Source organism: Cetorhinus maximus, chromosome 3 (genome assembly GCF_964194155.1).
Source record: "Cetorhinus maximus chromosome 3, sCetMax3.hap1.1, whole genome shotgun sequence".
NCBI lineage: Eukaryota > Metazoa > Chordata > Chondrichthyes > Lamniformes > Cetorhinidae > Cetorhinus > Cetorhinus maximus.
The window spans coordinates 198,594,632-198,611,749 of NC_135881.1; the positions used below are offsets into that span (position 1 = coordinate 198,594,632).

The 17,118-nt window shown below is 44.3% G+C and overlaps 1 protein-coding gene across 2 annotated transcripts; it reads right to left on the bottom strand.

Moving 5' to 3' along the window:
- Positions 1 to 579: 579 nt before the first annotated feature.
- On the bottom strand, positions 580 to 16,900 carry uba5 (ubiquitin-like modifier activating enzyme 5). 2 transcript variants are annotated; one of them, XM_078539583.1, is made up of 12 exons: positions 16,636 to 16,900; positions 14,152 to 14,197; positions 13,967 to 14,056; positions 11,880 to 11,989; positions 9,668 to 9,754; positions 6,927 to 7,011; positions 6,661 to 6,765; positions 4,891 to 5,018; positions 4,499 to 4,634; positions 3,473 to 3,548; positions 1,798 to 1,904; positions 580 to 945 (listed from the first exon to the last, which is right to left on the bottom strand). In XM_078539583.1, the coding sequence occupies exons 1-12, from the start codon at positions 16,785 to 16,787 to the stop codon at positions 859 to 861; spliced, it is 1,209 nt and encodes a 402-aa protein (XP_078395709.1). In that variant the 5' UTR covers positions 16,788 to 16,900; the 3' UTR covers positions 580 to 858. The 2 variants fall into 2 exon arrangements, with proteins under 2 accessions (XP_078395709.1, XP_078395710.1); XM_078539584.1 differs by lacking the exon at positions 16,636 to 16,900 and having other exon boundaries at positions 13,972 to 14,056; positions 14,152 to 14,199.
- Between the last annotated feature and the right edge of the window lie 218 nt (positions 16,901 to 17,118).

The following is a 17,118-nucleotide window of genomic DNA, read 5'->3' on the forward strand; positions in this document are numbered from 1 at the left end:
AAAAAAACTTCCCTTTTAGTTTTAGCTATTTTGCTGGATCATCACCCCATTATGCACAGAAATGGAACCTGCCATAACAATGGGGGTGTCGGATAATGGAAATTGGCAGAGTTCCCCATTCGTAATCTAACATTTTTTTTTTTAGCCTTTGACTATTACATGATCAAGTTCTCACCGAGTGCAAGTGACAACTGCCGAGTTCTCTGTTTTATGAATAACAGTTTCAAACTCCCCTCTGGATCGGATGCCTGAAGTCTGCTGGGTTCCTGGCTCAAAAAATAAATACCAGAGCTGCGGGGACAGTGAATTCTGCCAGGTTCTGGACAGCCAGACAATAAATACTTATCTCCTATTGGACCAAGAATCCAGAGTCTACAGAGTCCTGGAGACATTAAGTAGAACACTCAATCGCATTAAGCTGGGTCTACGTGAAACTTGAGTCCTGGACTCTTTGGATCTCCCAATTCCCACAGAAATTGTGGATTTTTGGGAGTGTGGATAATCGAGGTTCTAATTTCCCTCTTTATATTAAAAGGTACTGACTTCCTAGAATTTTAAACATCTGCAACTCAGCGTCACTTAAGGTTGCATTGTTTAATTACATAGTCACACGTTTACACCAACATAGTAGCTCTTAAGGAATACAAAGAGATGACAATGCATGGTGGCCCTCAAAAAGGATAAACGATTCTTGGGGTTAAAAAAAATTAGCATTTAAAACATGGTGGTTTTATTATATTTACTCTTACTGATGACAGTTACTTCCATGAGTCAGCTGCATGAAACGAGGCCTTTTTGGTTAAAAAGGTCCATATCATTTGCATCACTTCGGTAAACTTGATAGTATTGATGAAACTGTTAAAGGCACTTCATCGCAGCCATGAGCTCCTCCAAACTCTGTTCCGTCTCTTGCACTGTCTCTCCAATGGTATCTGTGCCCTCCTCCTGGTTATAGGACAGACAACAAGCAAGAATGCAAGTGAAGTGTGGTCAGTCATCTTCAATAAAGAGCCTAGATAATTCGCATTCTTCTTAATAGCTGGCTATAATACAGTAAGGGAGAGAAGCCTGAGAGCAGGTGTCCAACCCAACCTTACAAGCCTGATGCAGGGCAGGACAGCACAGTAATAGGAAATAAACAGTCCCTTGATAGTACAGAACTTGGATATTGCTGAAAAGAGAGAAATGTTGCTGAAGCTTTTCATCTTGCACTTATCAGGACAAATGCAAGAATACCAAATTTCAAATGCTCACAACAATTTATACTACAGGAGATTGGTTGTTCAGGCGACTCTGGCTGAGGCATTGCCTTGAGTAAACAGTGGGGATCTAGAGACTTCCCAGGCTTGAACATATTCTTTTCGTTTGCAGAGAATGGGTCCCTACATATGAATGGATGTCGCTTCTAGCAAGCGTAAACGAGCCATGTTATGAGCTCGACTGTTCATCTTAAATTGGTTGTTAGCATAGTTATTAGCGCATTCAGGATCGATCAGCAAGTGCTGCCCAATTGCAGAATCACATCTAACAGTAGACATTTTGTTTTGGGTTTTGTAAGCGTGGGCTGGTTGAGTGCGGTCTATTCTCTGCCTATTACGACTAACCAGATAGGAAATACAAAACAAGTCTCGTATGAAGGACCATCTATATTCCCGAACTATCAAAATCAATTTTCTTTCAACGTTATTCCACGCACAAAGTTTTACTCTGAGAAAATATAATAGTACACTTTTTCTATCTATTGTTATCAGAGTGTTGTTCCAAGTTGTGTTATTACAGTATTAACATTGGACGTACTTTATCAGGCACGGTGTAAGCGACTGTGATTCCCTCTGGAAGATCAGGCACAGGGCCTGAAGCAGCCTTCAATTCTTCCTCTGATATCTCAGAAACCAGCTCGATTCCTGCTCAAATTAAGGAGCGTGACACAATCACATCATTCCGGACACCAGCCAACATGATTCATAAAATGAGTTACTGTGAGAGGGCACGAGAAAAGTAAATTTATCATCTATTAGCCTCCAGCTAATTAAAAAAAAAAACCTCATAATTCCTCTAACCAGGAACCTTGGGCTCCCCCAGTCTGTAACTAGGTAGCAGCAGGTAGGATTTGAAATGCCGTGTGTCTGTCCCTTCCCCCTCCCCATGGAAGAATTCACTATCTTCATTCAACGGGCCGATAATCAGCTCACAAATCGTCCCACCACTTCCCCACTATTCCCCAAACAGGGAAAAAAAGGTGCGTCAAGATAAGCCAGCTGTGGACGATGGGTCTGAGTAGCAGCTCGAATGGTATCTAGTGGACTGCACCAGGCACAAATGTGACAAAGTTTAATGCAGCTGTATAATAAAACACCAAGATGGATGCTTTGATAGGTGTACCTTGTGAAAAGTCTATATACCTACAGCATGGTGTGAGAGAGAGAGAGACGGGAAGGCATAGAAGTGGTGAGTCAGTCATTGCATAGGGGAGAAGAGAGAAAGTAGGAATGAGACAGAAATAGGGGCAAGAGCACAGGTGACAAACGGCAGGTTAGAAGGTGAGTGGGGAGCGGAAGCTGGGGCTGACTGGGGAGAGCAGAGGGAGAATTGTGGAGGGAGAGGGAGAGAGAGAGTAGAGGGAGATTTGGATGTGAGGAGACAGAGAGAGACAGAGAAGAACAAGAATTGGGAGTGGGGGGCGTGGAGAGATGTGGCACCAGTGAGCTGTCTTCCTTGTGGAAACTTCTCCACAAAAACCTTGCTTAGTTAGCAGCTTTCACAGGCCCACTCCTTCATACCTACACAGATTTATCAAGTGAGATGTCCCAAGACAATAAGCAAATGGTATTATTTACCCATGGATCAAGAAATGGGAGATGTTTAAGGAAGACAATTATCAGAGGGGATAAAAAAGTTACATCTGATGGATGACTTTTAAAGGTGGGTGAAGTTATTGCAAATTGAAGGAGCTGAGAAAATTCCAGAGTGCAAAACCATAAAGACTGTCATTAGAGGGTCTGTGCTTGGACATACAGCTGAAGCTGGTTGCAGAGGTCGTGTAGGGAGAGGCCATGGAAGATTCTGCAAACACGGCTGTGATTTTGTATTTAATACCTTGGGAATAGGGAGTCAGTGCTCATCATCATGGGCTAACGTATAACCAGTACTTGGTATAGGATAGGCTTCCAGCAGTGGGGTACGGGATGAGTCAAGCACAAAGGAGATGTGATGCACAGCATCATCCAGTCACTCTTCAGTCTAGTGAAGTTACTCTCCTGTGTCTTCTATCATCAGTGGGGCATTCTGCACCACATCTATTTTCAACCAACAGGGGAGGCAAGCCACCAGGTTCAACTCCTCAGCTGGGAGGAGGCTATTCTTAAATTCTCATCATCGCCAGCTTCCCAACTACCACCTGGGCCCCTCTGTGTCTTGAACAATTAGGAAATAAAATAAGTACAACAATAAAAACAGCCAAAACTGGTCTTACCCCAGTCATTGTTTTCATGTACGATCTGTACATTCTCTTCCACTAATTGTTGCTTTGGTTGTGTTGCTTCTTTTTTCTGTTAGAGAGAAGGCACAGCATTTATTCATCTTCCACAAAGCAGCAGAGTTACTTTTCGGTGAGGGGTTAGAAGACCCCTTTTCATTACTGGTGCTCGAGTTCACATTGGGATTTGGGTTAGAGTTAGGGTTGATGGGATGGTGGTCTCTGCTCTTGCTGACTGTAAGGTTTCTACGGGGAATATGCTGAGGCCTCCTTACTGCACGTTCCAGTGGGCACAACCAACCCCCAACAAGTTGGCAATCTTATTTAGAAAGGCTGGTGTGAGAAATGGTAAAAATGGCGTATTGGTGTGATGGTGGTTGTGGGGGTGGGGGAAGAGTGCTTTCTGCAGTGGGGGCTGAGGTATATTGTTAAAGCGGAGCAGAGGGAACTTTACTCTGCATCTAACACGCCACTGGAGAGACTGATACAGATTGAGTGCCATTCCCCAACACCCCGCCTGAGGAGAGCACCTTTCCCTCCACCCCAACCACAACCTCCATCACGCCAAGATGGCATTTTTACCATTTCTCAAACCAGCCTGAGTGAGATTGCCAACTTGGTGGAAACTTGTGCCCACTCTGGACTGCAGTGAGGTCACCCCAACATATTTCAGGTAGAAACCGTCCAGTCAACAAGCTGTTCCCTCACCTTGGTGAGTGCAATAAAGCACAGGCCGATTGGGATGAAGGAGCTAGTTTCTTAGTATTAAGAAATCCTGTCGGGGAAAGAAGAATTGAAGGACTGCAGTCAATTGCTAACTTTCATGAGGCTTCTAATGGTTGACTAAAAGCAACGTAAGGAGATCAAGAGCTGATAGACCTTCAACTTCCTTGGGCACATGATGTGCAAGGGCCAGGGAAACTAAGTAGTGAAGGGATGTGGGTATGTGGAGCCAGAACAGCATCACAGTCTTTAAAAATGGTACACCTTAGGGACTGACTATTGCTTAACTTGAAGGACCACCTTGTACTCTTCCTGTCGGAGCCTGCAGCTTCCATCATCACAATTGGGATTTGGTTTCATGACCATTGTCGGAAAGAAGTCTTGCATTGCATTGTAGCCCAGGTAATAGCTCACGGAGCCAAAGCCTAAAAGATATCTGGAAAAGCAAAACAAAAATACAGAATTATTTGTTAAATAGCCAGGCATAAAACTATTTTGGATTTGCTGATGTTTAGTTAGTATTAGCCACGTTTTGTAGCCTGGGACTAATGTGCCATTAAGGAATTCTGGCAGCCACTCGTGTGGAACAGAAACCACCATTGGGGATGTCACACCAGACATAGCAAACATACACTGTTTACACCCTATTTCCGACATGTATTTATTTATTTATTTAATATTTACCTACTTACTTCAGGACATTTTGTACGAGCAGTCCTGCTATGACTCCCATGGTGGTGGGCAGACTGGCTGCACAAACCCCTTCACGTTTCAGCGTCTTTTCATCAATATTTGCAGCCACCACGAGTGGGGGGGCACACTGCAACGGGAACACACAACACGCAGTCTTTTCAAGATGTAACCTCAGGTCGGTAAACAGAAATTTAAACTGACTAAAAACATGCTCAGTGATCATTGAAACATGACCGATGGCACACGCCAGACAACAGCAATTAATAAGGCGCGCAGAGCGAGGACTCAACACACACACACACAGCTAATTCATTATGATTCATAGAAACACAGAGCCTTTAATTCCTATGGCCTCAGGGGGAAGAAAGGGAGATTTCCACTGAAGTGATGGGAATTGGGGGCCACAACCTCTTTACGCCACCTCATTTGTGATGCCCCATCAAATTGTAGTGAGGCTCTGGGAGAGACCTCCTGCCCATTGCCTGATGTCATGCAGATATGTCTGGGTGAGTTCCTAGGGAATCCTCTGGAAGAGCTAAGGCCTCACTGGAAATCACCCCATCAGGGAGCTGGTGTGAAACCTGATGAGGTCCGAGAAAGGCTCCAGGATCTCCAATTCACCCTGAAACATTCTTTTAGAACTACGTATAGCTTTCCTCTTCTTGACCCTTCTTCATGGAATACCTCCCATGGGAACTCCCTGAGAACTAATGGGCAATTGGGGTAGGTGTCGTTGGACTGCCCTTGCGAGCACTTTGGGCCTTTCCCAATCACCCAATCCCCGCACCCCAAAAACATGACAGGATCTGTGGCCCCCCCCCAATGGTAGCAGGGCTGAGTTTCCGTTCTGTCACATTTAGCCTGGCAGAGTGGGTCCCATCCCAGTTCAGGGCCAGCAATCTTCACGTTTCAAAACATTCCAAAAACGTGATGTAGCAACTACAAATAAAGACATTTACCCAACTTTTAGCAGAAAGAAATCCTGGTGTATTAACGTCCAAACAGGCCTGATTTCTTAAGCTGTACACGTAGCAAAGGCACAGGATCATAGAATGATTAAGGCACAGGAGGCCACTCAGCCCTTTGGGTTCCTGCTGACCCTCTGCAAGAGGAAGTCAACCAGTGTCACTCCCTTGCCTTTTTCCCCCATAGCCTTGAAATCTTTTCCCTTCAGATAATGATCCAATTCCCTTTGGAAGCCACAATTGAATCTGTCTCCACCACGCACTCAGGCAGTGCATTCCAGACCCTATCTACTCGCTGCGTTAACGAATTTTTTTCTCACGCCACGTTCCCATTCACCTCAAATCACTGGTCCCTACTTCTCGACCCTTCTGCTAATAGGAACCGTTTCCCCCTATCTACTCTATCCAGACCCCTCACGGTTTAACTATATATTATATAAAAATATATTGTTGACATTTACCATTTCTGCAAAAACGATAAAATTCTCAATGACTGCGCTACACATTATGGCATCGCACAGTCACTCTATGAACTTGAACAAATAGGAGTTTAAAACTTCCAGGAAGCTAAGTGTTAACCGTCGTGTCCCTCACTGTGTTTATCATCGAGATGAGCTGCAATATGAGTATCCCTCAATCATGGTTCAGGTACCTTCGCAAAGCGAACACGGTCAATAAACAGAGCCTTCACAGACCTAAACCCAAATACGACTTTGCGCCCGTGAAGCTAAGAAAGAATGTTGCTCGGTGAAAATTCATTTGCAACTCTGAAGACAGAAGCACAATGAACAGCATTGGACATACTGCGAAACAGGCTGTTTCTCCTGGAATGAGAAGCTGGATATGTCCTGAGACTGCATTTTCACTGACCCCAGACTCCATCCACACCTTAGCAAGCTCATTACACGCCTGAAATCAAGAAAATAAAACTTCAGAGATGTACAACAGAAGAGAAACATACAATCCTACTAAAAATAAAAACTCAATTTCATGACATTAACTGGAATGACATAAAACGTAAACATCAAGGTCGTCAGCTCCTGTGAAGCCGACGTCCATTCAACACTCACTGTGTTTATCGCCATACGGGCTTCAAAATTGTCTACGCAGCTCAGTATTAGATCCACGGGGTTTCCTTCCTCCAAGCCACCATTCCTAATTAAAATCAAATCACAGGGATGAGTTAAAGCCTTTGGCGGAGAGCTGTGTCTGGAAAGAGGTACAAACACGAAGGAGGCATCTCGGGAGAGCGCAAAAGGGGATGGAAAGTGGGGGAATTCTCGTCAAAAATCCAGGAAACGTTTAAGAAAGTTGAAGAAAACGTGGCCAGGTACAAATGTTGCCTCACTCAAAAACCTAAAGCTTGCCAACATTCAACACGCTAATTTGGTCTTTTCCTTTGGGAATTATTGCAGGCAGTTATTTCAGGATGAGTGACAGCCTTGGACGAGAAGCTCACACTCTTGGCAAGGATATGGGGGAGTGAACTAAACCGTAACCAGGTAGAGTGGAGGTAAAGTCTGTCAAATTATCCAAGGGTGAGCTGGCAATTCATCTATGCATCGTGGTTCTTACTTTTATTTAAAAACTCTTCCATGGGATGTGGGTGCCGCTGGCAAGGCCAGCATTTGTTGCCCATCCCTAATTGCCCTCGAGGTGGTGGTGGTGGTGAGCTGCCTTCTTGAACGGTTGCATGTGGTGTAGGCACAGCCACAGTGCTGCTGGGGAGGGAGTTCCAGGATTTTGATCCTGTAACAGTGAAGGAGCCTCTTCCTGAAGAGGTGTCAGCCAGTGGTTCAGTCGGTAGCAGGTTTTCCTTCCAAGTCAAAAGGTTGTGGGTTTGGGTCCCACTCCAGAGATTTGAACCCAAAAATCTAGGCCGACACTACAGAGGGAATGCTGCACTGTCTTTAAGGTGAGGCATTAAATCGAGGCCCGGTTTGCCCTCTTGGGTGGGTTTTTTCTTATTCATTCATGGGATGTGGGCATCGCTGGCTAGGCCAGCATTTATTGCCTAGAGGGCATTTATGAGTCAACCATATTGCTGTGGGTCTGGAGTCACATGTAGGCCAGGCCAGGTAAGGACGGTAGATTTCCTTCCCTAAAGGACATTAGTGAACCAGATGGGTTTTTACGACAATCGGCAATGGTTTTGTGGTCATCATCAGACTTTTAATTCCAGATATTTATTGAATTCAAATTACACCATTTATCATGGTGGGATTCGAACCCAAATCTCCAGAGCATTACCCTGGGCCTCTGGAATACTAATCCAGAGACAATACCACTGTGCCACCACCTCTTCCATAAAAGATCCCACTGCACTATTTTGAAGAACAGGGGAGTTATCCCTGGTGTCCTGGTCAATATTTATCCCCCAATCAACATCACAAAAGCAAGTCATCTGATCATTAACACATTCCTGTTTGTGGGAGCTTGCTGTGTGCAAATTGGCTGCCACGTTTTCTGCATTATAGCAGTGATTACACTTCAAAAACTATCTCGCTGCCTGTAAAGCGCTTTGGGACATCCTGAGATTGTGAAAGATGCTATAAATATCCAAGTCTTTTGGTTTATTGTGGAGTCCACATAGTTTATATTGCAGGCCAATTATGTAGAAAATGCAACAAGGAAACACAGGCCATTTGGCCCATCTTGTCTGTGTTGGTGTTTATCCACTGCATCAGCAGTGGTCCTGATCCCATAAACCTGCCCTGTTCCCCAATCCTTTCATGACCCCCATTTCCTTCGTTCATTTATTCATAAATGTTGACACAGTCTCCACTTCAGCAGTGTATCCTTCAGGCTCTCAAACCCTGTGTACAAGAACGTTTCTCCTGATCTCTGTCAGCTTACATAGCACTCAAATAGAAACACCTTTGGTCCTTTGCCCCCTTGCCTTTTGCAATGGTTGACGAGTGTTGTGTGTAAGTCAGCAACGATACAACAGCACTGGCCCTGTACAAGTGGGCAGGGCTGCTCAGCATGAAGGTGGGAAAACAGTCCCTCCATCTGGTGACAATGAGGAATAATTGTTATTGGAGCCTACAGAAGCAGTGTTGTTACCAGGTAAAACAGGATGGTCATAAGTAGCACTGTTTGGGTCTGGTAACAGAATCACAGAGTGTTTACAGGACAGGAGGCCATTCAGGCAATTGAGTCCATGCCAGTTCTCAGAGCAATCCAGCTTGTACCACTCCCCCACCCTTTCCCCCTAGGTCTGCATATTTATATTTACGTTCTAGTACTTTTCCAATTCTCTTTTGAAAGCTGTGATTGAATCTGCCTCCGCTCCCCACCCTTTCAGGCAGAACATTCATCACAACTCGCTACGTTAAAAAAAAAACAACTTTCCCTCATTTCGTCTTTGGTTGTTTTGCTAGTGATTATGGGACTGGATTTTGACAATGCAGAGGCCGTGATTTCAAACGCCACCACGACGAGTTCCAGATTGAATTTAAGAAAAAAAAAACTGTTCATTAATGGGCTGGCAGTAGAAAATAGCTAAGGAAATCTCTGGGTTGTAACAGCGCAGCGGGATACTCATGTCTTTCAGGTCCATGTACCTGCCGCCCCTAATTTTCTGGCCTACTTGTGACTCCAGTTTCTAATCCCTAGACGAAACACATTTGCTGGGCTACGGGAAAAGAGCTGTGAAGTGAGAATAATTGAGTAGGTCTTTCAAAGACCCAGCACAGACACAATGGGCTGAATGGCCTCCTTCGGTGATGCGAGAATTTATGAAAGAAGCATTTTTAAGTGGCATATGGAAAACGAGGACCACGATTCCCACTTGCATCTTAAATCTAACCTGATTCGATCCACAAATCGCTGAAAGCTGTCCACTGTTGTGATGTTGTAGTTGTGAACTTCAAACTGAACGTCAGGATTAATATTCCTGTAAATGCAAGGAACAGGCCAATTACATTCAGCTCCCGACGGGCTGTGAAATTAACTACATTAGCAACATTAGTAATAACATTATTGCATGTGTTCTTCTCAAAGCACCAGGCGTGAGTCATTTGCACTTGAAAGAATCCACTCGCCCATGATACAGAGTTAAGGATCAGATGGTTAAAAACAGAAGATCGAGTTGGCTCGAGGGTTTCACTAGATTTCCACAGATCCGTTGCTAAAACATCCGAGTCTTACTTTTAGGGGCCAGGCTATTCAGCCCAACTTGTCCATTTTCCCCACCAGCCTTGTCTCACTCCTCTTCACCTGGCTTCCCTTAAATGCATCTATTCTATTTACTCCAGCTCCTCGTGGCAGCGAGTTCCACATTCTCACCGCTCTCTGGCTAAAGAGGTCTCTTCGGAATTTCCTATCGGATTTATCTAGACTTTGGGCGGGATTTTCCCCACCCCCCGCCCGCTGCCAGTCAAGGGGCTTCTGGCTGGGGCACCGCCCCGCCCGTGGGGAGTCCCACCCGCGATGGGGCCGGAAAATCCCGGCCTTTATATCTTATATTGACCACCTCTAATTTTGGTGTCTCCCATCCATGAAGATATTTACGTCCACCCTACCAGACCTTCACGATCTTAAATATCTCTATCGGATCTGCTCCTTTCTAGAGAAGTGGAGAAAGCTTTTTCCATCAGTATTCAGGATGCATAAAAACTGTGGAAATTTGGTGCAAGTACATCACTCGCTCACTTACATTGCACACAAATGGCCTCAAACTTGTATATCTGCTGTCACAACTAAGCACACCTAGGCAAAACTGAACTTGGCACCTATTTTTGCTCTAATAATAATCATAGAAACAGAAACTTCTGGAAACACTCCACAGGTCAGACATCATCTGTGGAGACGCACATTTTGGGTCGGAGACGACCTTTAGCTTTGACCTTTTTTGCTCTGTGCGGCTCGGCATCACCACTAAGTAGTTTATTAACCTCTCAGTAGCTTTTCCGTTATTGCATTAACAGAGATATGGATATTTAATGTAAAATGCATTCTTCCACCATGTTCAGCAGACAATTGTGTAAAGGAAATTTCATGTTGTTTCCCCTAAAGCAGGATTGTGGGGGTCTCTGTGTGTATGTTTGTGTGTGTGACTAATTTAGTTAAACTGAAGACAGTCAGACTACAAGGTTTAAATCATCAAAGGGGTTAAGTGTAAAAGCAGGCATTTTGAAATGGAAATGGACGAGCTACCATTTGTACCTTTAGATAAGTTAAGAGGTCGTTTGAACTTCAAAGGGGAATTAGAAGGTGACAAGGAAAATGTTTGCATCTTGCAGGAGTTCATAGGTAAACAAGTAATGGGATATCATGTCTTATTGACCCAAAAGCAGAAACAAGATGGAAACATGAATGATCTTATATTTGGAAGAGTTTGAGTTTCAAAGAAAGTTTAAAACAATGGATTTGAATCATCAAAGGGGGAAAATATATCTAAGGAAAGATTGACAGCTATATGTGAGTGGCCATGTGAGATCATAAAAAGTGGACTGTATGAAGGCAGACTGGTAAAGAAGCAGCCTCTAGCCACCCAGAAAAGTGTTTGCTTGTCCCAGTAAGCAAGGTTTTGTTAAAAGCCTTGGATTTCGAGTGAGATGGAGAGAGAAGCTGTGAAATACCTCCCTTGCGATAATATTACTGGACGTTTTATAGATTAAAAATCTATTTGGACTGTTGCCTGGAAAAGGCTGTTTATTTGGGACCCGAGTTAAGTAGAAACCTTTTGGGAAATGTTGTAAAGTTAAATTTAACTGTGTAACTGTAATCTTCTGTTTAAGTTGTCTTTTCCTTTGTTAATGAATGTTTTAATTTAATCCTTAAAATCTCCAAAAGTGGTAGTGGACTCTTTACTTCTTGACTTCAGTGCACACATCTTCTCATAATAAAAATACAAATTGCAAATCGTTGTGATAGCTTGGCCAAGTTTCCCTTTGGGATTTGGTCAGCCTGGCAAATACCACCTGCCGTATCATAACAATAGCACAAGTCCACCTCTGGCTCCCCAGCTCGCAAGGGGAGAACATGACTGTCTTGGTGATAACTGTGATTTGCTTTACCTCAGTGTCTGTTTAGCCGCTTCCACCTTACTTAGGCCAGCTTGGTGAGGCTGAAAGAAGAGTCTATTCATATTGGCTAGTTCAACCTTGTCATAGTCAAACAGCAAGAGCTGAAAGTTGGAAAAGGAAAAGAGCATCATTCCGATTTATCCAATCAACTGCTTAAATTTAACCAACAATTGAACTTACTCACAATTTTTATTTAAACCAATTACGGAAACCCTGTCATTATGACTCCTCAGAATCAGCTTATGCAAAGCAATAACCCTGTCAGTCTACAGTCAAATGGCACCTCAGGCTCTGGGTGCATTCAGCTAACAGTACGATCTTTTTTTTAAAATTTATTCTATCCTGGGATGTGGACATCACCAGCATTTATTGCCCATCCCTAATTGTTGCCCCTTGCCATTTCAGAAGGAACCACATTGCTGTGGGTCTGGAGTCACATCTAGGCCAGACCAGGTAAGGATGGCAGATTTCCTCCCCTAAAAGGACATTAGCGAACCAGATGGGTTTTTACAACTATTGATGATACTTTCGTGGTCACCGTTACAGAGGAGAGCTTTCAATTCCAGAGATTTAAAAAAAAATTTAATTGAATTTAAATTCCGCCAGCTGCCATGGGGAGATTTGAACACATGTCCTCTGGATTACTAGTCCAGCGATATTACCATTATGCCACCCTCTCCCCTTAAATCAGTAGTGAATCAAATAAACAAGCATTGGGAGGACCCATGGAATATAAATGGGTGCTGTGTATTACATGGGTGATGCAGTCTTGAGTGAGCTGTCAGCACCTCGAGTAGGGTCGTCACAGCATACTCTGTTTACACCGCAAATATATTTAAAGCAGGTCTGTGCACCTGGTGTTACTGTGAGCACTTCTAGACCCCACACCTCAGGAAGGATATATTGGTCTTGGAAGGAGTGAATTGCAGATTTACAAGATTGATATCTGGATTCCAAGGGTTAAATTATTGACATATGTACATATGAACTAGGAGCAGGAGCTGGCCATTCAGCCCCTTGAGCCTGTGTTCTGTTTGATAAGCTCGTGGCTGATCTGATTGTGGCCTCAACTCTACTGTCATGTCTATCCCCTATAACCTTTGGCTCCCTTGTCTGTCTCTCTCTCTCCTCCTCCTCCTCTCTGACCTCGCCCCCTCTCTGACTCCCCTCTCACTGCCCCACCCTCTCACTGCCCCGCCCCCTCTCTGAGGAGAGATGACACAAATTAACAGTTGCATACCCTGGAATTTAGAAGGGTAAGCAATGATTTGATTGAAGTGTTCAAGATATTAATGGGAACAGAAGGGGCAGATAGAGAGAAATTGTTTCCACTTGTTGAGGAGTCTAGGACTAGGGGGTACAGTCTAAAAATTAGAACCAGACCTCTCAGGAGTGAAATTAGAAAACGTTCCTTCTCACAAAGGGTGGTAGAAGTTTGCAATTCCTTTCCACGAATGGCAACTGATGCTAATTTTAAATCTGAGATTGACAATTTTGTTTGTTAACTAAAGGTATTGAGGGATATGGCGCAAAGGGGATATATGGAGTTAGGCCATACAGAGTAGCCTTGATCTGACTGAATGGCAGAATAGGCTCGAGTGGCTAAATGGTATCCTACGTCTAAAAGTGCAACATCTTCCCACAAAACACTAGTGCAAAAGGATACCTTATACCGTAAGATAAAAGCAAAAAACTGCGGATGATTTACAAAGCTCAGCAGGTCTGGCAGCATCTGTGGAGAGGAGCACAGTTAACATTTCGAGTCCGAATGGCCCTTCAACAGACCTCCTGAGCTTTTCCAGGTATTTTTGTTTTTGTTTTGCCTTATACCGTGCTGCTTTAGAATATATACGCTCTTAATTCCTTCAGGGAACGTGTTCAAAGGTTTAAGAAAAAGACAATGTGAGACGATGACCATGAAATACAAAAACTTGTTTTGTGGAGGCATTTAAATGCCCCGTGCCCACACTCCAACTGCTTTTATGATGCCCAATGTGCGCAGAATGGTTTTGGCATCCCTACGGTTTAGTCGGTGCAGAGACTATGAAGATCAAAAGAAAGTGGAAAATTCACATTACCTTACCAATGCCACATCTTGTCAACATTTCAGCAGTCACACTTCCAACCCCACCGACACCCACAACTACCACGGTGAACTCCCGAATTTTCTGTTTACAAAAGTTAGAAAAAATGCTTCAGTCTCGTTGTGAATGGTTACCTCTAACAGAAACTTGGTCATGAGTTATTTACAAATCCCGCTCACCTCGTAATCTGCAACAATTCCCATCCGTTTGAGAGCCATCAGCCGACTAAATGAAACGGAAACAATTGTTGAACAGGTTAGAAAGAGATAAAAGTGTGTAAACTACGTTCAATCAATTCTCACCAATTGTACAGGGCTTTGGTGAGACCACACCTGGAATACGGTGTGCAGTTCTGGTCTCCATATTTAAGGAAGGATATACTTGCATTGGAGGTGGTACAACAAAGGTTCACTAGATTGGTTCCTGGGATGGAGAGGGTTGTGTTATGCTTGAGAGGCTGAGTAAATTGGAGTTCAGGAGAATAGGGACAATCTCATTGAAAAATATTAGATTCCAAAGGGGCTTGATAGGATTGATACTGTGAGGTCATTTCTTCTGGTTGGGGGAATCTAGAACCCAGGACCACAGTCTCAGGATGAGTTTGGGGTGGTTCATCATGTGGACTGAGATGAGGAGAAATCTCTTCACTCAAAGGGTTGTGAATGTTTGGAATTCTCTACCTCTGATGGTTGCAGATGCTCCATTATTAAATACATTTCAGGCTGGGATAGACATTTTTTTGGTCTCTCAGGAAATCAAGGAATACAGGGAGTGGGCGGGAAAGTGGAACTAAGGCAGAAGATCAACTATGATCATACTGAATGGTGGAGCAGGCTCCACAGGCCGTACGGTCTAATCCTGCTCCTATCTCTCAGGTTCTTATCAAATTACACAAGAGGAGGGAACAGGAGCATCTTGGAATGTTCCCAATGTAACTTACTGAAGTTATAAATCGGTTCCTCCCACAGATTCTTTAGTCACTATGGCAAGGAACTAAATAAAATACCAGGGAATACTAGTTAGAAACAAAGTGTTACAAGAATGTGAGATCAATCAGAAAGGAAGATAAAGGATTAGAGTTGTGTAGTCATATATCAAGAAAGGTGACTAAAGCTTTTCTTTTGTTGAATTCGGATGGGCGGGTCAAAGGCCAGCATTTATTGTCCATCCAGGTGGTGGTGAACCACCTTCTTCACAGCTGAGTGACTTGCTAGGCCATTTCAGAGGCACATGCACATCGAGAGTTCTGGAGTCACATGTAGGCCAAATCAGGCAAGGACATCAAATTTCTTTCCCTAAGAGGACACTGGCAAACCAAATGGGATTTTATGAAAATCGGGTAGTTACGTGGTCATCATTACCGAGATTAGCTTTTTCCGCCCCCCCCCGATTTATTTAATTAACACAATTTAAATTCCTCAGTTGTCAGGGTGAGATTTGAATCCATGTCTCTGTAGCATTACTCCAGGTACCTGGATTGCTAGTCCAGTAACATAACCACTATACTACCATTCCTAATGAAAGTGTGCTACATTAATGAGTTTGAGGGGGGTCATGGGATGTGTTTATGAAGGTATACTATGAGAAGATGGGTTGAGACATATCAAGGAGAAATGGGCTTATTGTACCAGGAGACTTAATTTGTAGATACTCCCATGTTATAATGCTTATAGCATTACTAACTTGGAAGCAGAGAAATTTCTTGGTCATAGAGGTCTACAGCACAGAAAAAGGCCCTTCGGCCCATCGATGCTATATATAATGGACATGGCAGCAACCTGAGAGGCAATGACAAAGCAAGCAGTCTGTTCCTTCAGTAAGATTACTGCTACGCAATCACAGTGTAGGGTTATTTTTCATCAGTTTAGGGGTGACTTTACTGTTTTTAATCCATTTTTGAAGGATCAATGCAGTTATAACAAGAGCCTGCATCTATACAGTGCTCTCAACACTGCAGAACATCACAAGGCACTGCACAGTAAGGCAACCAGACAAAAACTGACACTGTCAAAGGACACACCACCAAAAAACTTGGTCAATGAGATGGCTTTCGAACAGCAAGGGGGCACAGGAGGGTTAGGGAGGGAACCCCAGGGCTTAGGGCACAGGCAGCTTAATGCACGGCCACCAATGGCTGAGCAGAGGAGGTCAGGGCACACAGGAGGCCAGAGTTGAAGGAGTGCAGAGATCTGGGGCTGGGGGATTAGAGATAGGAAGGGGTGAGACCACAGAGGGATTTAAAAATGAGCATGAGAACTTTAATAAAAATAAATCAAGATGGGGAAGCAATGTAGGTCAGTGAGCACAGTGAGTGCTGAATGAATGGAACTTGCTGATACTTAGTAACTGGGCAGCAGAGATTTAGATAAACTCAAGTTTACAGAGGGTGGGAGGCGGGCAGCTTACTTTTAAAATGATAAAGCAACGTGTAAGTCAGCCTAGGTAACCTTATGTCTACTAAACATTGCAGCATATGCAAAGGCTGTTTACTGCAGGAGCTGCAATGGGGCTGGGAATGACAAAGCACCATATGGTTACTGACAGCTCATGGCTAGCTTACTGCATGACATTATTGCCCGGGGGGCCCTCCTTCGTGGGCAGGGGCATTTTCAGCTGGGCAGTGTGTCGCTGCTCTGAAACAGGCGGCCGCAGCCCAGCATCACCTGTATGGGTTGGAATCCACCACCTCTGCGCTCATCCTCTCTATCTTGCGCCGGCACTGCTGCTCCCCCGAACCGGCTTTTTTGGCCCTCTCCCCCGCCAGTTCATCTTCCAGCGCTCGGATTTTCGCCTGCAGCTCCGGTACCGTGGCCATAATCTCCGACTTTGGGCCAGCGGAAGCGAGCAAGCGCCGGGTGCAGGAAGGGAGGAGGAGAGGAGGCCAATGGAACGCCACGTATCAAATCGGCAACGCAGTTCGACAGTGGGAATGGAACGTTGTGACATCATTGGAACGCAACGTCACAATGGATCGAACGCCGTGTAACAAACCAGAGCACAATGGCGTGCAATGATTGGATAGAAGATCACGCGGTAGCGAAATCCTCAGTTACTCACGGGTTGCCAACCCTCCAGGATTGGCCTGGAGTCTCCAAGACTTGAAGATCATTTTCCAGGTCACTGTTATGCGCAGCCCCGGAGAAATA